Source organism: Somniosus microcephalus, chromosome 19, assembly GCF_052327205.1.
Source record: "Somniosus microcephalus isolate GS21.2 chromosome 19, FLI_Smic_1.0, whole genome shotgun sequence".
In the NCBI taxonomy this organism is placed as follows: domain Eukaryota; kingdom Metazoa; phylum Chordata; class Chondrichthyes; order Squaliformes; family Somniosidae; genus Somniosus; species Somniosus microcephalus.
Window position 1 is genome coordinate 5,582,078 of NC_141005.1, and position 26,037 is coordinate 5,608,114.

General features: G+C 51.7%; 1 protein-coding gene across 1 annotated transcript in view; it reads right to left on the reverse strand.

The window, feature by feature from the left end:
• Positions 1-26,037, reverse strand: part of rimbp2b (RIMS binding protein 2b) — a 349,606-nt gene that overhangs the window by 51,001 nt on the left and 272,568 nt on the right. The window contains exons 12-15 of the mRNA XM_086011890.1: positions 14,482-14,591; positions 9,391-10,236; positions 4,523-4,674; positions 63-542 (exon numbers count right to left, since the gene is read on the reverse strand). Coding sequence (XP_085868016.1) covers positions 63-542; positions 4,523-4,674; positions 9,391-10,236; positions 14,482-14,591 — 1,588 coding nt within the window. The remainder of the gene's footprint in view (positions 1-62; positions 543-4,522; positions 4,675-9,390; positions 10,237-14,481; positions 14,592-26,037) is intronic.

A 26,037-nucleotide genomic window follows, 5' to 3' on the forward strand; every position in this document is an offset into this window, starting at 1 on the left:
TTGAAAGCGAGGAGGCGCGGTGGCACTGGGGATGAAGCTGGAGAGAAAGAGAAGGCGTTTACCCTGTTGCTCTCTGCGACCCGTTGAGCTGCTTCTCGTGCTATGGCTTTAGCGGCGGTGTTGGAGATGGGCGCCCCCTGGGGCTGCGGGAGAATTCTCTGCGGCGACGGAGACCTCCCGTTCCCGCTCCTGTTGGCGGAGAGCCCGTGGTAGTTGGGCAAAGTAGGCTCCAAGGAGCGTCCATGAAGAGGAGATGGTGAATGTGTTTGCTCCCATGACTCGTCCCTTCTCAGACTTGGGCCCGCTGGTTGCTCTTTGGTATCGGGAGCTCTGGCACTTGCTAATGGCTTGGTTCTGGGAGCAGCCCGGGGCTGAGGCGTTGGAGGCACCAGTAGGTCAGTTGGGATGGCTGCAGCATAAGAGTCCTCGGACTCCCCTTGGGCGGATACGGTCCGTACAATTATCTCTCTGGTTTCCAGATTTTGTATTCTTAAATAGTCCACGGTCACACCCTCCGCTGTAGCGAACATCACTTCTGCAACCTACAGATCACAACAGAAACAACAACAACTTGTGTTTATACGACGTTTTAACAGTAAAATGGCCCAAGGTGCTTCACAGGAGTGTTTATCAGACAAAATTTAACAGGGTCAAAGAGGGAGGTTTTAAGGAGTTTCGTGAAGGAGGAGAGAGAGGCGGAGAATTTTAGGGAGGGAATTCCAGAGCTTAGGATCCAGGCAGCTGAAGGCCCGGCCACCAATGGTGGAGCGAAGGAAGTGGGGGGATGCTCAAGAGGCCAGAATTGGAGGAGCGCAGAGATCTTCACCCTCTGTTGGGCTTTTTTCAAAGAATAACAAAGTGTTGGATATTTATTTATCGCATTCCGTGGTGGAGGAAGAGAGGGGGTAGGGGTGGCTGTGGGGGAGAGCGGGGGAGGAGGGAGGGCTGGGGGAGGGCTAGGGGAGGGGGGAGGGAGGGGGGTGAAGTGTAGTTGGATTGGATTGGATTGGATTCTTGTGGGTTGGATTGTTCACTGAGGTCTTTGGCTATTACAGATCCCAGCAGGGAACTTTGTTCCATCTGCTCTCGAGAATGTGGAATTTGCTGCCACATGGAGTGGTTGGTGTAGAGAGCAATGGCCCATTGAAGGGGAGGCTACATGAGGGAGAAGGGAATCGAGGGACACGGGGGCAGGGTGGGAGGAGGCTCGTGTGGAGCATAAACACCGGCACAGACCAGTTGGGCCGAATGGCCAGTTTCTGTGCTGTAGACTCGATGTAGTTCGATGTAATGCTTCACAATGATGTAAGGTTGTAGTGCCAATGCAAAGTCATTTAAACAATATTTGACTTTAGTGCAGCAATTGGCTCGATCTTGCATTCTGGATGAGCAGGAGTGAGTCAGATGTGGACTGAATCACTTGCCTGGATGAGTGCAGCTCCAACAACACTCAAGAAGCTCGACACCATCCAGGACAAAGCAGCCCGCTTGATTGGCACCCCATCCAGCACCTTAAACATTCACTCCCTCCACCACCGGCGCACCGTGGCTGCAGCGTGTACCATCTACAAGATGCACTGCAGCAACTTGCCAAGGCTTCTTCGACAGCACCTCCCAAATCTGCGACCTCTAGCACTTAGAAGGACAAGGGCAGCAGGCACACAAGAACACCGCCACCTCCAAGTTCCCCTCCAAGTCACACACCATCCTGACTTGGAAATATATCACCTATCTTTCATCATCACTGGGTCAAAATCCTGGAACTCCCTCCCTAACAGCACTGTGGAAGTACATTCACCACACGGACTGCGGCGGTTCAAGAAGGCGGCTCACCACCACCTTCTCAAGGGCAATTAGGAACGGGCAATAAATGCTGGTCTTACCAGCGACGCCCACATCCCGTGAATGAATTTAAAAAAAAACAAGACCCTGAAAATGAGCCTGGGGAAACTTTTAAGAGCAGCACAGAGTGAGGAGTAAGACAGCGGCCAGTGTAAAAACAAAGATTATCGGAGGATAGGATTAAATTTAGAGTTTGACACATTTCTAGAGCAGCCCTGTACCAGAGTGAATCTGTCGCTTTGTGTTTTAATCCACCTCCTGTGTCGCTGCTTATTCGTTACAGTTTAAAGAATGAGATTTTAAGCTATTCTATAAATTTGGAAGTGAAGCAGGACAAGATATTGGAACATGCTGTTCCCAGGAGCCAATCTGGTACAAACGGTGCACGAGAATTAAACTGGACACACAAAGGATTTCTCTGTCGGGTTCCACATGCAGCACTCCCTGATTCCCCACGACAGAGAAACTCATCCTGTTCCCTCTTTAGAATTCCCCAACACCTGGGATGACAGAACTGAGCAGACATCACGGTTTCCCGGGGCCTTTTGTCAGTGGCTGATGGGAGGTGGATTCTGCAGCGACAGTGAGATTGATGATCCAATCGCCTCCTGAACTGGGACACAGCAAGAGCTCCCGCAGTGAGGACAGGGGAGCTGGTACCTCGGAGGAGCCCGCCCCGCCCTCACTACCACAGCCCGCCCCTCCCGTTACCGTCCGAGCCCGTCCCACCCCGCCCGTTACTGACCGAGCCCAACACTGACCGAGCCCGACACTGACCGAGCCCGACACTGACCGAGCCCGCCCTGCCCCGCTCATCGCAGCCTGATACTGACCGACCCGATACTAACCGAGTCCGATACTGACCGAGCCCGATACTGACCGAGACTGATACTGACCGACCCGATACTGACCGAGCCCGATACTGACCGAGACCGATACTGACCGAGACCGATACTGACCGAGACCGATACTGACCGACCCGATACTGACCGAGTCCGATACTGACCGAGTCCGATACTGACCGAGACCGATACTGACCGACCCGATACTGACCGACCCGATACTGACCGAGTCCGATACTGACCGAGACCGATACTGACCGACCCGATACTGACCGACCCGATACTGACCGAGTCCGATAATGACCGAGCCCGATACCGACCGACCCGATACCAACCGAGTCTGATACCGACCGAGCCCGATACTGACCGAGACCGATACTGACCGAGGCCGATGCTGACCGAGACCGTTACTGACCGAGACCGATACTGACCGACCCGATACTGACCGAGTCCGATACCGACCGACCCGATACCGACCGACCCGATACTGACCGACCCGACACTGACCGAGGCCGACACTGACCGAGGCCGACACTGACCGACCCGATACTGACCGAGTCCGATACTGACGAGTCCGATACTGACCGGCCCGATACTGACCGAGCCCGATACTGACTGAGCCCGATACTGACCGAGCCCGATACTGACCGAGCCTGATACTGACCGAGGCCGATACTGACCGGGACCGATACTGACCGACCCGATACTGACCGAGTCCGATACTGACCGGCCCGATACTGACCGAGCCCGATACTGACCGAGCCCGATACTGACCGAGCCCGATACTGACCGAGGCCGATACTGACCGGGCCCGATACTGACCGACCCGATACTGACCGAGACCGATACTGACCGACCCGATACTGACCGACCCGATACTGACCGAGTCCGATACTGACCGACTCGATACTGACCGAGTCCGACACTGACCACCGACTCGATACTGACCGAGCCCGATACTGACCGAGCCTGATACTGACCGACCCAATACTGACCGACCCGATACTGACCGAGTCCGATACTGACCGGCCCGATACTGACCGGCCCGATACTGACCGAGTCTGATACTGACTGACCAGATACTGACCGAGTCCGATACTGACCGACCCGATACTGACCGAGTCCGATACAGACCGACCTGATACTGACCGAGTCCGATACTGACCACCCGATACTGACCGACCCGATACTGACCGAGTCCGATACTGACCGGCCCGATACTGACCAAGCCCGATACTGACCTAGCCCGATACTGACCGACCCGATACTGACCGACCCGATACTGACCGAGTCCGATACTGACCGACCCGATACTGACCAAGACTGATACTGACCACCCGATACTGACCGACCTGATGCTGACCGAGAGCGATACTGACCGAGTCCGATACTGACTGAGACCGATACTGACCGACCCGATACTGACCGAGTCCGATACTGACCGACCCGACACTGACCGACCTGATACTGACCGAGCCCGGCACTGACCGAGCCCGACACTGACCGACCCGATACTGACCGAGTCTGATACTGACCGACCAGATACTGACCGAGTCCGATACTGACCGACCCGATACTGACCGAGTCCGATACTGACCGACCTGATACTGACCGAGTCCGATACTGACCACCCGATACTGACCGACCCGATACTGACCGAGTCCGATACTGACCGACCCGATACTGGCCGAGTCTGATACTGACCGACCTGATACTGACCGAGTCCGACACTGACCGAGTCCGATACTGACCGAGTCCGATATTTTGTTCTTTTAAAACTTGCCATCAGAAATTTTCACATTTACTGAGCTGAACCCACGCTGGCCGCTGGTATTTACCTTTTGACCTTTAGCGCAGACGCTGTAACCTGTGACCCTGGCTCCGTTCGACGTTCCCGTTGGGCTGAGCTGTGGTGGTTTCCAGCTGATCTGAATCGTTCCCGGTGTTGACCCAACGTGGACTATAACATCCTGAGGTGGTGCTGGTGGACCTGGGACACACAAGGACACTGGTCACCCGCTCGCATTCCTACCCTTCAATTCAGGACGATCGGCTGTTAACCCCGCCCTCAATGTCTTCTCACTCTTCCCTGTGAAGTGGAGGCCCTCAATATCCTCGCCCCCCTCGCCCCATCTCTGTAACCTCCTCCAGCCCTACAAATCTCCGAGATCTCTGCCCTCCTCCAATTCTGGCCTCTTGCGCATCCCCGATTTCCATCGCTCCACCATGGGCGGCCGTGCCTTCAGCTGCCTGGGCCCTAAGCTCTGGAATTCCCTCCCTAAACCTCTCCGCCTCCCTCTCCTCCTTTAAGAGTAAGACGCTCCTTAAAACCTCCCTCTTTGACCGAGGTTTGATCGCCTGTCCCAATAGCTCCTCAGGCGGCTCGGTGTCAAATCCTGTTTGATAATCGCTCCTGTGGGATGTTTTACTACGTTAAAGGCGCTGTATAAATGCAAGATGTTGTTGTTGTGAAGGATTCGCCGAGTGAGCAGCCATCTGACAGGGTGGCATATTTGTTGTTTCTGTATCTTCACTCCCTTCCCACTGCTTCACAATGTTCTCCCAGGGAGGATTCACAGGCTGACTAACAGTCTGAGAGGCTGCTTTTCTTGATATATATTAATGACTTGGATGTGGGTGTACAGGGCACAATTTCAAAATCTGCAGATGACACAAAACTTGGAAGTATAGTAAACAGTGAGGAGGAGAGTGATAGACTTCAAGAAGACAGGGTGGTGAAATGGGCGGACACGTGGCAGATGAGATTTAATGCAGAAAATTGTGAAGCGATACATTTTGGTAGAAAGAATGAGGAGAGGAAATATAAACTGAAGGGTACAATCCTAAAGTGGGTTCACGAACAGAGAGACCTGGGGGGGCGGGGGGGGGGGTATGTGTGCACAAAGGAGATTTGATAGAGCTGTCCCAAATCATGAGGGGTCTGGACAGAGTAGACAGAGAGAAACTGTTCCCATTGGCAGAGGGCTGAGAACCAGAGGACACAGATTGAAGGTGATTGGCAAAAGAACTAAAGGCGACGTAAGAAAAAACTTTTTTACGCAGCGAGTGGTTAGGATCTGGAATGCACTGCCTGAGAGGGTGGTGGAGGCAGACTCAATCTTCTCTTTCAAAAGGGAGTTGGATAAGTACCTGAAAGAAAAAAAATTGCAGGACTACGGGGAAAGGTCAGGGGAGTGGGGCTAGCTGAGAGTCAGCACGGGCTCGACGGGCTGAATGGCCTTCTTCCGTGCTGTAACCATTCTATGTTTCTATGATGTGGAGGCTCCTTCCATGGTCGTGACCATCCTTACCCCAATCGATAGCGGGTCAGTCCTGCACCGTGTGGGCTGGTGCTGGTGGGGGGAGTGGGCTGGGGGTGGGAGTGGGGTGGGGGGGAGTGGGGTTGGGGGGGAGTGGGGGGGGGATCCCCTATCGGTACATGGCCAGTGGGGTGGTCCGTACCCCAGGGGTCTCCCCGCCTTTCTCCACCACATTCCCGGGACACGGGAGCCTTCTCCTCTTTGCCAGATTTTCCCTGCTTCCCGCCCCCTCCCCGTTATTCTGCTGTAACCAGTCACACCTCCTCTGGACCCATCTTTTGTTTCTATACTTGTCCCATTATCACCTCCTTTATGTCTTACACCATCGTCCCTTTTGTCATTTAATCACTCCTGTCCTCCACCCTCACAGACCTTCCCTTCTGTCCTTTCCTCCCCGCCCCCCTTTCCTGCCTCTGTATTTGCTTAAAACCTGCAACATCTCTTAATATCTCCTAGTTCTGACGAAAAGTAATTGACGTGAAACGTTGACTCTGTTTCTCTCTCCACAGATGCTGCCTGACCTGCTGCGTGTTTCCGGCATGTTCCGGTTTAAGTTCTGTGATCAAGGCAGACAAAAGGTTTCCAAAAGCCGCAGCGTTTATGTTCTGTAGAAATGGTGCGAGGATATCACGCTGATATCCTGCTGCCTGTAATTTCAGAGTGAAAGCAAGATCTTGTGTCGGCTGTCAGTGTGGGGAAAGCTGCAGCAGCCGGTTGTACTGGGATGCCCAGGTGAGGTGAGGTGAGTGAAGTGAGGTTATCCGACTACAAGTAACACTGAGCTGTAAATATATGGGAATGATGGGGTAAATCACCAGCCAGAGAGATAGTATAACACAGGGCCTTCGATAGATGCCCAAGAAAATTCCCCAACATGAAACACATGAACAGATCTCGGGGTAGATTGGCCTGGTCCTGGGGTATCACATCGTTCGGACATTCAGACAACAGATGAGGAGGAGCATGAAAGGAAGACTTGCATTTCTCCAGCGCCTTTCACAACCTCAGGACATCTCTTTACAGCCAATGAAGTACTTTTGAAGTGTAGTCACTGTTGTAATGTGGGAAACGTGGCAGCCAATTTGCGCACAGCAAGCTCCCACAGACAGCAATGTGATAATGACCAGATCATCTGTTTTTAGTAATATGGATTGAGGGATATTTATTGCTCAGGGCACCAGGGAGAACTCCCAGCTCTTTTTTCAACAGCGTCATGGGATCTTTTATGTCCACCTGAGAGAGCAGACGGGGCCTTGTTTTAATATTTCATCCAAAAGACGGCACCTCCAATAGTGCGGCGCTCCCTCAGTATTGCCCCTCCGACAGTGCGGCGCTCCCTCAGTACTGCCCCTCCGACAGTGCGGCGCTCCCTCAGTATTGCCCCTCCGACAGTGCGGCGCTCCCTCAGTACTGCCCCACTGACAGTGCGGCGCTCCCTCAGTACTATCCTTCCGACAGTGCAGCGCTCCCTCGGTACTGCCCCTCCGACAGTGCAGCCCTCCCTCAGTACTGCCCCTTCAACAGTGCAACGCTCCCTCAGTACTGCCCCTCCGACAGTGCAGCACTCCCTCAGTACTGCCCCTCCGACAGTGCGGCGCTCCCTCAGTACTGCCCCTCCGACACTGCAGCGCTCCCTCAGTACTGCCCCTCCGACAGTGAGGTGCTCCCTCAGTACTGCCCCTCCGACAGTGCAGCCCTCCCTCAGTACTGCCCCTTCGACAGTGCGGCGCTCCCTCAGTACTGACCCTCCGACAGTGCGGTGCTCCCTCAGTACTGCCCCTCCGACAGTCTGGCGCTCCCTCAGTACTGCCCTTCCGACAGTCCAGCGCTCCCTCAGTACTGCCCCTCCGACACTGCAGCACTCCCTCAGTACTGCCCCTCCGACAGTGAGGCGCTCCCTCAGTACTGACCCTCTGACAGTGCAGCGCTCCCTCAGTATTGCCCCTCTGACAGTGCAGCGCTCCCTCAGTACTGCCCCTCTGACAGTGCAGCGCTCCCTCAGTACTGCCCCTCTGACAGTGCAGCGCTCCCTCAGTACTGCCCCTCCGACAGTGCAGTGCTCCCTCAGTACTGCCCCTCCGACACTCCACGCTCCCTCAGTACTGCCCCTCTTACAGTGCGGTGCTCCCTCAGTACTGCCCCTCCGACAGTGCGGCGCTCCCTCAGTACTGCCCCACCGACAGTGCGGCGCTCCCTCAGTACTGCCCCTCCGACAGTGCGGCGCTCCCTCAGTACTGCCCCTCCGACAGTGCGGCGCTCCCTCAGTACTGCCCCTCCGACAGTGCAGCGCTCCCTCAGTACTGCCCCTCCGACAGTGCAGCGCTCCCTCAGTACTGCCCCTCCGACAGTGCGGCGCTCCCTCAGTACTGCCCCTCCGACACTGCAGCGCTCCCTCAGTACTGCCCCTCCGACAGTGAGGTGCTCCCTCAGTACTGCCCCTCCGACAGTGCAGCCCTCCCTCAGTACTGCCCCTTCGACAGTGCGGCGCTCCCTCAGTACTGACCCTCCGACAGTGCGGTGCTCCCTCAGTACTGCCCCTCCGACAGTCTGGCGCTCCCTCAGTACTGCCCTTCCGACAGTCCAGCGCTCCCTCAGTACTGCCCCTCCGACACTGCAGCACTCCCTCAGTACTGCCCCTCCGACAGTGAGGCGCTCCCTCAGTACTGACCCTCTGACAGTGCAGCGCTCCCTCAGTATTGCCCCTCTGACAGTGCAGCGCTCCCTCAGTACTGCCCCTCTGACAGTGCAGCGCTCCCTCAGTACTGCCCCTCTGACAGTGCAGCGCTCCCTCAGTACTGCCCCTCCGACAGTGCAGTGCTCCCTCAGTACTGCCCCTCCGACACTCCACGCTCCCTCAGTACTGCCCCTCTTACAGTGCGGTGCTCCCTCAGTACTGCCCCTCCGACAGTGCGGCGCTCCCTCAGTACTGCCCCACCGACAGTGCGGCGCTCCCTCAGTACTGCCCCTCCGACAGTGCGGCGCTCCCTCAGTACTGCCCCTCCGACAGTGCAGCGCTCCCTCAGTACTGCCCCTCCGACAGTGCAGCGCTCCCTCAGTACTGCCCCTCCAACAGTGCGGCGCTCCCTCAGTACTGCCCTGGAGTGTCAGTCTAGATTTTTGTGCTCAAGTCCCTGGAGGGGGACTTGAACCCACGACCTTCTGACTCAGAGGCGAGGGTGCTACCCACTGAGCCACAGCTGACACTAAGGCTGAACCGCTAAGGAACTCGGGCAGTCTCCCTTACTGTCCCTCCAGCCTGATTATCCTGTTTTTTGCTGGATCCAAACGATCAAATACAGCCAGACACACAATCGGGAGAATCAATTTCTTCTCGTTCAGCATGACTACTGGTGGGGGAAGATATAAAACCCTCGCCGATATCAAACCTGCGGGGAGTGTGCAAAATTCAACCACGCCATCCTTTTTTTCCCGCTGTTCCAAGGGCAGTTGCCAGGGCACCTGGTGAGGCTGGGCTACGGTCTTTATCTTACAGGTCATGCAAGGCTTTAGATTAAAAAACTGGTACTTGTAGCTAGCAGCTTTGACCATGTCATACTCCTCCTCATTGAGGAAGATCACGTGACTGTAGTTGCTGTTGCTGGGGAACCAGGAGACCTCGGCAGATGTCTGCGTGATGTTGTCCACTTTCAGGTGGGAGGGGGCCACGCAGACGTCTTTCCCGACCAACAAGGTGCATCTCAGCTCGTCCGAACTCCCTCGGTCCGTCACGCTCTGAACCGATATCCGATACGTGACGTTGGCCAGATTGAGCTTCTCGATCAAAGCTTTAGTTCTACTCCCAAAGGGTATATTATTCCTCACTTCCTTGTCCACTAGAACATTGTAGCTGTTGATCGCTCCCCATCCCGGAGGCACGGCCGCCGGCTCCCATCCTACAATCACACTTTTGGCTAGTTGTTTGATCAGGTTGATTTTCCTGGGATAAGGCACAATATCTTCACCAATCTCGTCGATGCTCACGTCCAGTGTTCCTGTGCCGTTGTTGTACATTGTACACGTGGTCTCCGTCTGACTCGGCAACAGACTATCGGCCTTGGAATCCTGCAACATGCTGTCGCCATGGAGATGGAGGCCCATGTGATTCACGTCTGAATTGAGTAAATTATTGTCCATCTCCGTGTCCACAGAATGGAACAGGAACAATTCTTCATCTTGCAACAGGGCGACAAAGTTAGAAGGGACGAGTCCTCTTCGACCATCCATCAGTTCACCTGTGGAGAGAGGGAATGAACAAAGCCAAGTCAATACACTCGCAACCAGGAGGCAAGTCAAAGCTCAACACAACTGGAACAAACAAACCTTGTAGAATCGCACAGCACAGGAGGAGGCCATTCGGCCCGTCGTGCCTGTGCTGGCTCTTTGAAAGAGCTTTCCAATTAGTCCCAAATGTTTCCCTTTCAGGTATTAACCCAATTCCTTTTTAAAAGTTACTATTGAATCTGCTAGTTCAACGAAGGTTCACCAGACTGGTTCTTGGATGGGGGGAGTGTCCTATGAGGAGAGATTGAGTAGACTCGGCCTGTACTCTCTGGAGTTTAGAAGAATGAGAGGTGATCTCATTGAAACACATAAAATTTTTAAGGGGCTTGGCGGGGTAGATGCTGAGAGAACTAACAGTCACACTTTCAGGATAAGGGGTCGGCCATTTAGGACTGAGATGAGGAGAAATTTCTTCACTCAGAGGGTGGTGAATCTTTGGAATTCTCTACCCCAGAGGGCTGTGGAGGCTCCGTCGTTGAGTATATTCAAGACAGAGATCGATAGATTTTTGGATATTAAGGGAATCAAGGGATATGGGGATAGTGCAGGAAAGTGGAGATGAGGTAGAAGATCAGCCATGATCTTATTGAATGGCGGAGCAGGCTCGAAGGGCCAAATGGCCGACTCCTGCTCCTAATTCTTAATATCTTGTGATCTTATAGTTCAGCGCATTCCAGATCATAACAACTTGCAGCATAAAAATAGTTTTTCCTCATTTCCCCTCTGGTTCTCTTGCCAATTATCTTCAATCTGTGTCCTCCTGTCATTAGAAACAGTTTCTCTCTATTGATCAAAACACCTCTCATCCTCAAGATGTCCCACAGTTCTTATTAGCAATGAAATAGTTTTAATTGCTTCTTATTCAGATAAACTATTTTCATCAATAAATCCTACAAGCACATTCCGTCAGTCATGACGATTTTCCAGTTTAAAGTCCTGGTTGTGATATTGGACAAGCCCATCACACACTCGCCTGACATCTGTTGTTTTAACACAGGCACTCACACATTTATTGTCTACAAGTTAGTGCCACTGAAAAATCGCACAAATGGCCACTAATGCCGCCAGTCATCATTTCTAGGCTTCAGTCACTGTCAATCCCTGGATCATTGGCTCCTACTGATGGGACAGGGACAGCAGATTGAATTCATTTTCATTGCACGGCTGAAATTTTTCTTAAAGCATTCTGGGGATGTGGGCATCGCTGGCAAGGCCGGATTTATTGCCCGTCCCTGGGTGCCCTGAGGAGGGGTGTGGAGAGTCAACCCTTTAATCAGTGTGGGATTCAAACAGAAAATCCTGGAAATTCTGACGAAGGGTCCCAGACTTGAAACGTTAACTCTGTTTCTCTCTCCACAGATGTTGCCTGACCCGCTGAGTGTTGCCAGCATTTTCTGTTTTTATTTCAGATTTCCAGCAGCCCCAGTATTTAGCTTTTGCATACAGTGTGGGACTGGAGTCACCTGTAGGCCAGACCCAGTAAGGACTTTACTGAAGGACATCAGTGAACCAGTTGGGTTTTTTAATGACAATCTGGCAGTTTATGTTAATATTTTATCTGGTGTCAGCCCACAAATTACTAGACTTAGTGAATATAGTTTCCATGGTGGGATTTGAACTCTCAACCTCTAGATTGTTGTCCAGCACCATAACCATTAAGCTGGCGTACTCATTAACAAACTAACACAAACTTCTCTTTCAGTCCAACACCAAAACCAATCTATAACTCACTTAATGATCAAATGGCGTCAGTGAGCTAAGGGCGAGGTGGGGAAAGGACAAGTGCTGTGCTCCAGTTGAAGATCTAGCACCAACACAGGTGGGGTGGGCCGAATGGCCTCCCTCTCTGCTGTCATTTCTATGATTTTTTTGCTCACCTAGTGGAACCCCCAATTATTATCCCATAATGGACCTTGTCCCACTCCCGAAGTGGTTAATGGGAGCCGGTGGTTAATCCCAGCAATCCCCTGGGTACCGGATGAGGAGGAGTGAGATAGTTCGATAGGGTTAACTCTACAATCCCCGGTCCCAGCAGGGGAGTCATGCTCGAAGGGAGCGTGGGTGGAGATGGGACTAACGCTCTGTAGCCGATACTCGCAGTGACCTGTTGGGATGTGGGACTAGCCCTGGTGTTAGCAGACTGTTTAATGGGGCCATGTCTTGTACAAAGATTGATAATGGGAAGGTGGACAATGGCAGCCTGGATATTGGGAGCTCCATTTATTGGGGTTTTAACATGGGTGAGAGTTCTTTTAGTGTCCAGCTTTGCCTCATGTCAAAGGAACCACTAACATTCTAATAAAAACCTAAACCCCTACCCACAGCTGGCCATTCCTGATTGCCCAGGTTAGAATTCCAAACATATCCTGTTTTCGGCATTTCACCTGATTAATATGCATGGGAACACTATCACCTCCACGTTTCCACCCCCACTCAAGTCATACCTCACCCTGACTTGGACATATTTCAACAACAACAACTTGCATTTATGTAGCCTTTAACGTAGTAAAACGTCCCAATATCGCCATTTAGGAGGATGAGTAACTCCAACTTTGCAATGAGCCAATAATTGGTGGAGGGCGTGGAGTTACATCATCAGCAAAGAGTTTATTTTCACAGCACCTGGTGCTGCTGGGAGTGTGCAATGTCTGGGAGGTAGAAATTCCCATTTCCACTGGTCTTGGTTGAACACTTAACAGACTTGAGCACAAATTCTAGGCTGACACTCCCAGTGCAGGACAGAGGGGCCGTCTTTTGGATGAGACGTTAAACCGAGTCCCCGTCTACCCTCTCAGGTGGATGTAAAAAATCCCACGGCCACTATTTTGAAGAAGAGCAGGGGAGTTCTCCCCGGTGTCCTGGGGCCAATATTTATCCCTCAATCAATATCATGAAAACAGATGATCTGGTCATTATCACATTGCTGTTTGTGGGATCTTGCTGTGTGCAAATTGGCTGCCGCGTTTCCTACATTACAACAGTGACTACACTTCAAAAAGTACTTCATTGGCTGTAAAGCGTTTGGGGCGTCCTGAGGTCGTGAAAGGCGCTATAGAAATGCAAGTCTTGTTTTCTATTTTAATGCAGGCAGAATTTGGTAGAAATATTGGTTTAACATCTCATCCGAAAGACGGCACTTCCAACAGTGCATCGCTCCCTCAGTACTGCCCCTCCGACAGTTCAGCACTCCCTCAGTACTGCCCCTCCGACAGTTCAGCACTCCCTCAGTACTGCCCCTCCGACAGTGTGTCGCTCCCTCAGTACTGTTCCTCCGACAATGCAGCGCTCCCTCAGTACTGCCCCTCCGACAGTGCGGCACTCCCTCAGTACTGCCCCTCCGACAGTGCGGCACTCCCTCAGTACTGCCCCTCCGACAGTGCAGCACTCCCTCAGTACTGCCCCTCCGACAGTGCGGTGCTCCCTCAGTACTGCCCCTCCCACAGTGCGGCGCTCCCTCAGTACTGCCCCTCCAACAGTGCGGCGCTCCCTCAGTACTGCCCCTCCCACAGTGCGGCGCTCTCTCAGTACTGCCCCTCCGACAGTGCGGCGCTCCCTCAGTACTGCCCCTCCGACAGTGTGGCGCTCCCTCAGTACTGTCCCTCCGACAATGCAGCGCTCCCTCAGTACTGCCCCTCCGACAGTGCTGCGCTCCCTCAGTACTGCCCCTCCAACAGTGCAGCACTCTCTCAGTACTGCCCCTCCGACAGTGCAGCGCTCCCTCAGTACTGCCCCTCCGACAGTGCAGCGCTCCCTCAGTACTGCCCCTCCAACAGTGCAGCGCTCTCTCAGTACTGCCCCTCCGACAGTGCAGCGCTCCCTCAGTACTGCCCCTCCGACAGTGCAGCGCTCTCTCAGTACTGCACTGGGAGTGTCAGCCTAGATTTTTGTGCTCGAGTGTCTGGAGTGGGACTTGAACCCACAACCTTCTGACTCAGGGTGCTACCAACTGAGCCATAGCTGACACACAATAGCACAGAGGAGAATGTGACTCGAGTGTGTCAAGTGTCTGTACAAGAACCGCAGTGAACATCAGTCACAATGTTGTTATTTGCTGTTATTAATTATTGTTCTCTTGCCATCAGCTGACAGCAGGAGAGTTCAGGACAGCAGAGTGAGCAATGGAGGAGATCGCTTTGTGTTATGGAAGGTGATGGGATCGGACGTACTCCTGGTTTTCAGATGTCGGACCAACAAACCTTCATAAAAACCATCTTCATCCATGTCTCCATAAACATACAGGTATTTCCCAGCTTTGAGGGGAAGCTCTGCCTCTGGATTCTCATTAGGTCCTTCATATGGGTTGTAACTAGATTTGAAAAGGAGAGACAACAGGAGTTAGTTTGGAGAAGTGCTGAGCTCTGGTGTAAAATCTGAGGCGTAATCCATTGTCCTTCGATGAGTGTGAAACATAGGGATTGCTGGACCAAGAAAGACCAAATCTAGAACCAGGGGTCACAGTCTCAGGATAAGGGGTCGGCCATTCAGGACTGAGAGGAGGAGAAATTTCTTCACTCAGAGGGTGGTGAATCTTTGGAATTCTCTACCCCAGAGGGCTGTGGAGGCTCAGTCGTTGAGTATATTCAAGACAGAGAGCGATAGATTTTTGGGCACCAAGGGAATTAAGGGATATGGGGATAGTGCAGGAAAGTGGAGTTGAGGTTGAAAATCAGCCATGATCTTATTGAATGGCGGAGCAGGCTCGAGGTGTCGAATGGCCGACTCCTGCTCCTATTTCTTATGTTCTTATGTTCCATCTCGTTCTCCCATCCCGCTAGTCCCATGATCCAACGATAATGGGGTTGTTGACCAATCACAGCCATCAATCTCTATCAATGAGTACAACAGACCCAGACACGAGGTGAGGAAAACCCCCAGTGGTGGAGAGCTTTGGGAACCAGAGGTCCAAAGTCCCCTGTTCCTCCCGAGCTCGCTGCACTCCCCACACGTCATGGCTCAGATTACTCACAAAATCTAAAGAGAGAAATGTACTTTACCTCAGCCAGAAATAAAACGAGCTCTCCGGAATATAGTTTTGTGCATCAGTAAGAGAGTTGAACTAGGCAGGTGTAGATGCTGAGGCCATAGTAATTTACTCTGTTTTCCTTACATAAGTAACCAGAGGACAGATTGAAGGTAATTGGCAAAAGAACCAGAGGGGAGATGAGAAGAATTTTTTTTACGCAGCGAGTTGTTGTGATCTGGAACACGCTGCCTGAAAGGGCGGTGGAAGCAGCTTCAATAGTAACTTTCAAAAGGGAACTGGATAAATACTTGAAAAGGAGAAATTTGCAGGGCTGTGGGGAAAGAGCAGGGGGTGGGACTAATTGGAGAGAATCTTTCAAAGAGCCGGCACAGACACGACGGGCCGAATGGCCTCCTTCTGTGCTGTGAGATTCTATGAAAACTAGACATTGGCCACAATATTTCCAAAAAATATTATAAGTAATTTCATTGGTTCCCCTTCCTCCTTCCTAGTTATTGGTTAGCAGCTTACTGCTTGTTCATTGGTCGTTTTCCTGCCTGCACAGTAATATTTCTGCCAATCAGCATCCTTTGTTGTGATTTGCTCCCTTGTTCTTGGATGTGACTTTCAAGCCAATCAGGTGCAAGGCTGACATAAACTTTGCAAATGAGACTGTTTTGAGTTTCACACTTACATGCGACAAGTGTGAGTCGTGACATACATTTCCCCACACTATGGCCGGAGAGATGCAATACTTTTAATTATATATAAACAGATACATTATAAACAAATGAGTAGAAAAATTAGGTTAACTAAACACTCGATCTTACTTCAACACCCCCTGTCCCACTACTTGGCCATGTTATTGTTATGGAAGAATTTGAACCATTCGCGCATTATGGATAATCGAACAAATTATGTTAATTGTATGCAATATGTAAATTCGCTGAGATCAGGAAAAGCCCCAATAACTCGAGGACGTTCTCACTAATCTTAGCAAATAGCAGCCGAGTGCACGTCACGCAAAACAGAATTTCAGCTCTTTACAAACTGCTGTCTAAATCAATTGGAATCCTTTCCGCAGAGTGCTCCCTTGATCGCTATTTCCTGATTGTACTTTTACAAGTTTTATAAAGGCACCGATAATTCTAATTACAAACTGTCTGTAAATTAAGAATCAACTCTCCAGCTATGTGATCCTCTGCTTTGATGAGGGCGGGACTGATAAGTTGCCACAATTAAATACTGTTTCTCAAACCCTTGTGGTTCAGAACGTAACTAAAATGAGGAAGCAAAGGACTCACCAATAATTTGCATTTATAATTAAAGTTGTAAATGTCCTAACAGTGTCAGGCCAGGTGTTAAAAGCTGTCACCGTGATGACAGTAGACGGTGCTACCAGTGATTGGTCAACACTGGGTGTTGGGCGGTGGTTAAGAGACCCGGTCACCTCCAGAATTTTCCAATGGCTTCGGGCGGACGAGCCCCTGAGGGAGGGGAGTGGGAGTCTCGCTGGAGGAACCGGCATCAAACGGCAAGCTAAACCCGGAGATAGCCAGCGGACTCCTCAACCGACAAACCGTGACCCAGCCTCAGTGCAGAACAGGTCAATGAGAGAGTGACCGTGGACAGTCCGACACAATACCGGGGAGGTGATAGGGAGGGGATGGAGTGGAGGAGGATGGGTTGGGGAGGGGATGGAGTGGAGGGGATGGAGTGGAGGGGTTGGGGAGGGGGTGGAGTGGAGGGGATGGGGAGGGGATGGAGTGGAGGGGATGGGGAGTGGAGGGGATGGAGTGGAGGGGTTGGGGAGGGGATGGGGTGGAGGGGATGGGGAGGGGATGGAGTGGAGGGGATGGAGTGGAGGGGATGGAGTGGAGGGGATGGGAGGGGATGGAGTGGAGGGGATGGGGAGGGGTTGGGGATGAGGAGGTGATGGGATGGAGTGGAGGGGATGGGAGGGGTTGGGGAGGGGATGGAGTGGAGGGGTTGGGGAGGGGATGGAGTGGAGGGGATGGGAGGGGTTGGGGACGAGGAGGTGATGGGATGGAGTGGAGTGGATGGGGAGGGAGTGGAGGGGATGGGAGGGGTTGGGGACGAGGAGGTGATGGGATGGAGTGGAGTGGATGGGGAGGGAGTGGAGGGGATGGGAGGGGTTGGGGACGAGGAGGTGATGGGATGGAGTGGAGGGGATGGGGACGAGGAGGTGATGGGATAGAGTGGAGGGGATGGGGAGGGAGTGGAGTGGAGGTGATGGGATGGAGTGGAGGGGATGGGGAGGGAGTGGAGGGGGTGGGAGGGGTTGGGGACGAGGAGGTGATGGGATGGAGTGGAGGGGATGGGGAGGGGATGGGGACGAGGAGGTGATGGGATAGAGTGGAGGGGATGGGGAGGGAGTGGAGTGGAGGTGATGGGATGGAGTGGAGGGGATGGGGAGGGAGTGGAGGGGATGGGAGGGGTTGGGGACGAGGAGGTGATGGGATGGAGTGGAGTGGATGGGGAGGGAGTGGAGGGGATGGGAGGGGTTGGGGACGAGGAGGTGATGGGATGGAGTGGAGGGGATGGGGACGAGGAGGTGATGGGATAGAGTGGAGGGGATGGGGAGGGAGTGGAGTGGAGGTGATGGGATGGAGTGGAGGGGATGGGGAGGGAGTGGAGGGGATGGGAGGGTTTGGGGACGAGGAGGTGATGGGATGGAGTGGAGGGGATGGGGAGGGAGTGGAGGGGATGGGAGGGGTTGGGGACGAGGAGGTGATGGGATGGAGTGGAGGGGATGGGGAGGGAGTGGAGGGGATGGGAGGGGTTGGGGATGAGGAGGTGATGGGATGGAGTGGAGGGGATGGGGAGGGAGTGGACGGTAGGACAGAGTTTGAAAAAAAGGGAGCACGAATTGAGACATAAGGCTGGAGGAGGTTGCTGCGTTAGGGTGAGGAGAGTCCGTGAAGAAATTGGTAAACATGGATGAGGAATTTGAATCCAATGTGTTGGGAGAGGAGGAGCCATTGCAGGTCGGTGAGGAAGGAATGCTGGTGAAATAGAGGATAGGGTTGTGGTAAACCACTGTTATTGTTGCTCACCGTTGTTGTTGTTGCACACTGTTGTATCTATGCATGCCTCAGCTGGCTCCACCCCTGGCTCCACCCACACGCCCAGGTATAAAGGTGACTGCTCTGCAGCCCCCTGCCTTCTTGGAAACCAGTCAACCACGAGAGGCATGCTCTGTTCTTTGTTAATAAAAGCCTTTTAGTTACTCTCCTAACTCTCCGTCTTTTATGAGTAATTGATAGCGCATCAAGGGTATGGGTGGAGGAACCTAGAGAAGTTGGAGTTTACACCGGGTCACTCTCAGGAGACTGGTGTAGAGAGTTCAGAATCACCGATGATCTGTTTCTGCGTGAAAAATTGTGTCCTTTTTTGATGTGGGCGTCGCTGGCAAGGCCAGCATTTATTACCCATCCTAGCTTTTATATTTCAAATTTATTTAAATAACTGAATTTAAATTTCCCAGCTGCTGTGGTGGGATTTGAAGTCTTGTCTCCTGCTCAGAAGAAGGGGGGCAGGCAGGTAGTCAGGAAAGCCCCAGAGTGCATCTCACTCAACAACCGTTTTTCTGTGTTGGAAAATGGTGAAAGTGATGGTTCCTCTGGGGAGTGCAGCCAGAGCCAAGTTCACGGCACTGTGGGTGGCTCAGCTGCACAAGGGGGGAGGAGTAAGAGTGGAAGGGCAATAGTGGTAGGAGACTCAATAGTGAGGGGAGCAGACAAGCGTTTCTGCGGCTGCAGACGTGACTCCAGGATGGTATGTTGCCTCCCTGGTGCCAGGGTCAAGGATGTCACTGAACGGCTGCAGGGCATTCTGAAGGGGGAGGGCGAACAGTCAGAGGTTGTAGTTCACATTGGAACAAACGACATAGGTAGGAAGGGGGATGAGGTCCTGCAACAAGAATTTAGGGAGCTAGGTAGCAGATTAAAAAGCAGGACCTCAAAGGTTGTAATCTCTGGATTACTCCCAGTGCCACGTGCTAGTGAGTATAGGAGTAGGAGGATAGAGCAGATGAATGCGTGGCTAAAGAGTTGGTGCAGGAGGGAGGGCTTTAGTTTCCTGGATCACTGGGCCTGTTTCTGGGGAATGTGGGACCTGTACAAGTCGGACGGGTTGCACCTGAACCGGAACGGGACCAACATCCTTGCAGGGAGGTTTGCTAGTGCTGTTGTGGGGGGTTTAAACTAACTTGGCAGGAGGATGGGATACGGAGTGGAGCTATAGTAGAGGGTGATGCACAGCCAAATATAGAGGAAAAAACAAGTCAGTCTGGAAGGCAGAGCAAATATGTAATGGCACAAGGGAGTATGGCAAGGATGGATGGCATTTATTATAATGCAAGGAGTCTTGCGAGTAAGGCAGATGAATTGAAGGTGTTGATGAACACATGGGAGTATGATATTGTTGCTATCACAGAGACATAGTTGAGGGAGGGGCAGGACTGGCAGCTCAATATTCCAGGGTATAGAATCTTCAGGCGAGACAGAGGGGGGTGAAAAGAGGAGGGGGTGTCGCAATATTAATCAAGGAGTCAATTACTGCAGTAAGGAGGGATGATATCTTAGCAGGTTCCTCTAATGAGGCCATATGGGTAGAATTTAAAAACAAAAAGGGGGCAAGCACTTTGCTGGGAGTGTACTATAGGCCCCCAAATAGTCAGGGGGGAATAGAGGAACAGATATACAGGAAACTTTTGTTTATCCGGAGGTTGTATGTCTGGAATACTCGATCTAACGGCAAAAATCAGGAGCCGTTTTCTGTAAGTTTTTTTAGATCTCGTTCTTTTTTTTTCCCAGTCAGCCACTGCAAGGTCTGTAGCTATAGCAACAACTTCAGCTAGAGACGCTTGCAACTGCAGCCAACTCTTCAGAATCTGTTGCTAAGCAACAGTGTTTGTTGTCAGATACGGAGATGAAAACCTCCGTATGCTTCAACATTAACTTTGTATGTCCGGCAGTTTTGATAGATCGGCAACACGCCGGTCCCGTCGGTGCCGGATATCACAAAGTTTCCTGTATAGGCAAATCTCAGAGAAGTGTAGAAATAATAGGGTAATAATAGTAGGGGATTTCAACTTCCCCAATATTAACTGGGATAGTCAGAGTGTGAAAGGCTTAGAGGGTGCGGAATTCTTAAAGTGCATCCAGGAGAGCTTTTTGAGCCAGCATGTAGAAAGTCCTACAAGAGAGGGGGCGGTACTGGACCTAATTCTAGGGAATGTAGCCGGGCAAGTGGTAGAAGTGTCAGTAGGAGAGCATTTTGGTGACAGTGACCATAATTCGGTGAGATTTAAGGTAGTCATGGAAAAGGACAAAGATGGACTGGAAATAAAGGTTCTAAATTGGGGGAAGGCCGATTTTAATATGATAAGGCAGGATCTGGCCAAAGTGGACTGGGATCAGCTTCTTGTAGGAAAATCCACATCAGAGCAGTAGGAGTCATTCAGAAAGGAAATAGAGAGAGTACAACGCCAACATGTTCCCGTAAAGGTCAAGGGTGAGACCAACAAGTCCAGGGAACCCTGGATGTCAAGGGATATACAAGAATGGATTAGGAAAAAAAGGGAGGCTTTTGGCAGATACAAAGGACTAAAAACAGTGGAAGCTCTAGAGGAGTATAGAAAGTGCAGGGGGCTATTTAAAAAAGAAATTAGGAGAGCGAAGAGGGGGCGTGAAAAAACACTGGCGGGCAAAATAAAGGAAAATCCAAAGGTGTGAGCTCTTTTTCTGTCGCCTTCGTCTCCGTGCCCACTTCTTTGGCCAGGAGTCTTCCCCCCGCACAGCTGACCCTTTCCCCTGCTTTCAGAATTCTCGTTCTACCTGGACCCCTCCCTCTGGCCTCTTACCCTCTCTAGATCTTTTCACTGCTAACTGCCGACGTGACATCGGCCGTCTCCATTTCTCTGCTCCCCTCTACTCCAACCTACCTCCCTCTGAACTTGCAGCACTCCGTTCTCTCCGATCCAACCCTAACATTATCATTAAACCTGCTGATAAGGGTGGTGCTGTTGTTGTTTGGCGAACCGACCTCTACCATGCGGAAGCTGAACGCCAACTCTCCGCCTTCTCCTCCTACCTCTGCCTGGACCATGACCCCACTAGCAAACATCAAGCCATTGTTTCCAAGACTGTCACTGACCTCATCTCCTCTGGAGATCTTCCCTCCATGGCTGCCAACCTCATAGTCCCCCAACCCCGCACAGCCCGCTTCTACCTCCTTCCCAAGATCCACAACCAGGACTGCCCTGGTAGACCCATCGTTTCAGCCTGTTCTTGCCCCGCGGGACTTATCTCTTCCTATCTCGACTCTATCTTTTCTCCCCTTGTCCGGTCTCTTCCCACCTACCTTCGCGACTCTTCCAACGCCCTCCGTCACTTTAACAGTTTCCGGTTTCCTGGCCCCAACCGTCACCTTTTCACCATGGACGTACAATCCCTCTACACCCCCATCCCCCACCAGGATGGCCTTCAGGCGCTCCGCTTCTTCCTTGATCAGAGGCCCAACCAGTCCCCATCTACCACCACCCTCCTCCGCCTGGCTGAACTTGTTCTCACATTGAACAACTTCTCCTCTGACTCCACTCACTTCCTCCAAATTAAAGGCGTTGATTTGGGAATCCGCGTGGGTCCTAGCTATGCCTGCCTTTTCATGGGATATGTGGAATATTCTTTGTTCCAGTCCTACTCAGGTCCCCTCCCTCACCTCTTTTTCCGGTACATCGATGACTGTATCGGTGCCATTTACTGCTCTCGCCCTGAACTTGATAAGTTCATTCACTTGCTTCCAATTTCCACCCTTCCCTCACCTTCACATGGTCCATCTCCGTCTGTTCTCTTCCCTTCCCTGACTTCTCCGTCTCCATTTCTGGCGATCGGCTTTCAACAAACATCCACTACAAGCCCACTGACTCCCACAGCTACCTGGACTACACTTCCTCCCGCCCCGCTTCCTGCAAGGACTCTATTCCATTCTCCCAGTTTCTCCGTCTCCGCCGCGTCTGTTCTGACGATGCCACCTTCCATACCAGTGCTTCCGACATGTCTTCCTTTTTCCTCAACCGAGGATTCCCCTCTACTGTGGTTGACACGGCCCTTGACCGTGTCCGTTCCATTTCCCGCACTTCTGCCCTCACCCCTCCCCCTCCCTCCCGGAACCACGATTGGGTTCCCCTTGTTCTCACCCCACCAGCCTTCACATTCAACGGATCATCCTTTGCCATTTCTGCCACCTCCAACGTGATCCCACCACCAAACACATCTTCCCCTCACCTCCCCTTTCAGCATTCCGAAGGGACTGCTCCCTCCGCGACACCCTGGTCCACTCCTCTATCATCCCCAACAGCCCTTCCCCTTCACCCAGCACCTTACCGTGCAAGCGCAGGAGATGCAACACATGCCCTTATACCTCCCCCCTTCCCACTGTCCAGGGCCCGAAACACCCCTTCCAGGTGAAACAGCGATTTACTTGTGCTTCTTGCAATTTAGTATACTATATTCACTGCTCACGATGTGGTCTCCTCTACATTGGGGAGACCAAACGCAGATTGGGCAACCGCTTTGCGGAACACCTCCGTTCAGTCCGTAAGGGTGACCCTGAGCTTCCGGTCACCTGTCACTTTAATTCTCCGCTGCATCAGTGGTAGGAAAATTATTGGAAAAAATTCTGAGGGACAAAATTTGTCTCCACTTGGAGAGGCAAGGATTAATCAGGGATAGTCAACATGGCTTTGTCAAGGGAAGATCATGTCTGACTAATTTGATTGAATTTTTTGAGGGGGTGACTAGGTGTGTGGATGAGGGTAACGCAGTGGATGTGGTATACATGGATTTCAGTAAGGCCTTCGATAAAGTCCCGCACAGGAGACTGGTCAAGAAGGTAAGAGCCCATGGAATCCAGGATGCCTTGGCACATTGGATACAAAACTGGCTTAGTGGCAGAAGGCAGAGGGTGATGGTCGAAGGTTGTTTTTGTGACTGGAAGCCTGTGGCCAGTGGGGTACCACAGGGATCGGTGCTGGGTCCCTTGCTGTTTGTGGTCTACATTAATGACTTGGATATGAATGTAAAAGGTATGATCAGTAAGTTCGCGGATGATACAAAAATTGGTAGGGTGGTAAATAGCGAGGAGGGTAGCCTCAGTCTGCAGGACGATATAGATGGGTTGGTCAGATGGGCGGAACAGTGGCAAATGGAATTTAACCCGGAAAAGTGCGAGGTGATGCACTTTGGGGGGACTAACAAGGCAAGGCAATACACAATGAATGGTAAGACCCAAGGCAAGACGGAGGGTCAGAGGGATCTGGGTGTGCAAGTACACAGATCCCTGAAGGCGGTGGAACAGGTGGATAAGGTGGTAAAAAAGGCATATGGGATACTTGCCTTCATTAGCTGAGGCATTGAATATAAGAGCAAGGAGGTTATGTTGGAGCTGTATAAAACACTGGTTAGGCCACAGCTGGAATACTGTGTGCAGTTCTGGTCGCCACACTACAGGAAGGATGTGATCGCATTGGAGAGGGTGCAGAGGAGGTTCACCAGGATGTTACCAGGGCTGGAACGCTTCAGCTATGAAGAGAGACTGGGCAGATTGGGTTTGTTTTCCTTGGAGCAGAGGAGGCTGAGGGGGGACATGATTGAGGTGTACAAAATTATGAGGGGCATAGATAGGATGGATGCTGAGGAGCTTTTTCCCTTAGTAGAGGGGTCAATAACTAGGGGGCATAGATTCAAGGTAAAGGGCGGGAGGTTTAGAGGGGATTTGAGAAAGAACTTTTTCACCCAGAGGGTGGTTGGAGTCTGGAACTCACTGCCTGAAAGGGTTGTGGAGGCAGGAACCCTCACAACATTTAAGAAGCATTTGGATGAGCACTTGAAATGCCACAGCACACAAGGCTACGGACCAAGTGCTGGAATATGGGATTAGATTAGACAGGGCTTGATGGCCGGCGCGGACACGATGGGCCGAAGGGCCTCTATCCGTGCTGTATTACTCTATGACTGCTCCCACTCAGACCTCACCGTCCTCGGCCTCTTGCACTGTTCCAATGAAGCTCAGCGTAAGCTCGAGGAACAGCACCTCATCTTTCGATTAGGCACTTTACAGCCTTCTGGACTCAACACTGAGTTCAACAGTTTCAGACTATAACCCCTGCCCCCATGTTTCATGCTGTATGATTTTGCCATTCCCATTTGCAACATTTTATCTTTCCTGCCTCCGACAAATGTACAGATTGTTCCTTCAATTCTTTCATCCCCTCCCCTCTGTCTTTGCACCTGCTTAATATCTGTTACATCTCCAGCTTTTTCCAGTTCTGATGAAGGGTCCCAGACCTGAAACGTTAACTCTTGTTTCTCTCTCCACGGATGCTGCCTGGCCTGCTGAGTTTTTCCAGCGTTTTCTGTTGTTATTTCAGATTTCCAGCATCCACAGTATTTTACTATTGAAAGAGTAGGGCCCATTAGGGACCAAAGTGGAAATCTGTGTGTCGAGCCGGAAGATGTAGGTGTGGTTTTAAATGAATATTTTGCATCTGTGTTCACTATGGAGAAGGACGATGTAGGCATAGAAATCAGGCAGGGGGATTGTGATATACTTGAACAAATTAGCATTGAGAGGGAGGAGGTACTAGCGGTTTTAGCAGGCTTAAAAGTGGATAAATCCCCAGGCCCAGACGAGATGTATCCCAGGCTGCTGTGTGAGGCAAGGGGGGAGATTGCAGGGGCTCTGACACAAATTTTCAGAACCTCTCTGGCCACAGGGGAGGTGCCAGAGGACTGGAGGACAGCTAACGTAGTACCATTATTCAAGAAGGGTGGTAGGGATAAACCAGGGAATTACAGGCCAGTGAGCCTAACATCAGTGGTAGGGAAATTATTGGAAAAAATTCTGAGGGACAGAATTAGTCTCCACTTGGAGAGGCAAGGATTAATGGCCCAGAAATTTGGGTCGGGGGCTTCCTGCGGGTGCACTCACCTTGCGCGCCGGCTGTTGAGCTGTGGGCCCCCGTGGAATTCCGATTCGGGGCCTGGTCCAGCTGCCGGCGTGCAGTGCTTGCGTATCCCAGGGGCGCAGTTAGTTCGATGCGTCCCCTGGGATCACGTGGGCCATGGAGAGCCAATCGGAGCAGGGAATGCTCCATTCATAAGTCTGACAGGAAGTGCTGTCAAACTTAGAAATACTACGGGCCCCTTCTTCTTACAAAACATCACTAAATCTTCAAATACATTTTTTTTTAAATCACATTTTTTAAATAAATTATAAATTACATGAAATAACTATTTTAAACAATAATTTAAATTTTTGAAAAAAATAATTTTATTTTCTAACAGGGCTAAAAATAAACTTACCTTGCTTTAAAGTATTTAAAAATAATAAACCTGTGGGAAAAAGCGTTATAATTTTAATTAATTCACCACTTACCTTATAAAAAGCAGGCCTTACGCCTGCTTTTTACATTTCTAGCTTCTGGAGACTTACGTTCCCGGGAAAACCTGCAAAAAAAACCGAAGTTCGATGCGCACGCGCTGCCTCTCCTGCGCACGCGTTCGACCTCTGAACCCCTGCTTTCAGGGGAACGGAAGTGCCGGTTTCCCGTGCATGCGCAGTGCATGCAGGAAACCGGCACTTCCATTGGGCCTATGGGTGAGTACCCCATGCGTACTCACCCGTGGAGACCCGAATTTCTGGGCCAATGAAGGATAGTCAGCGTGGCTTTGTCAGGGGGCGATCATGTATGACCAATTTGAGT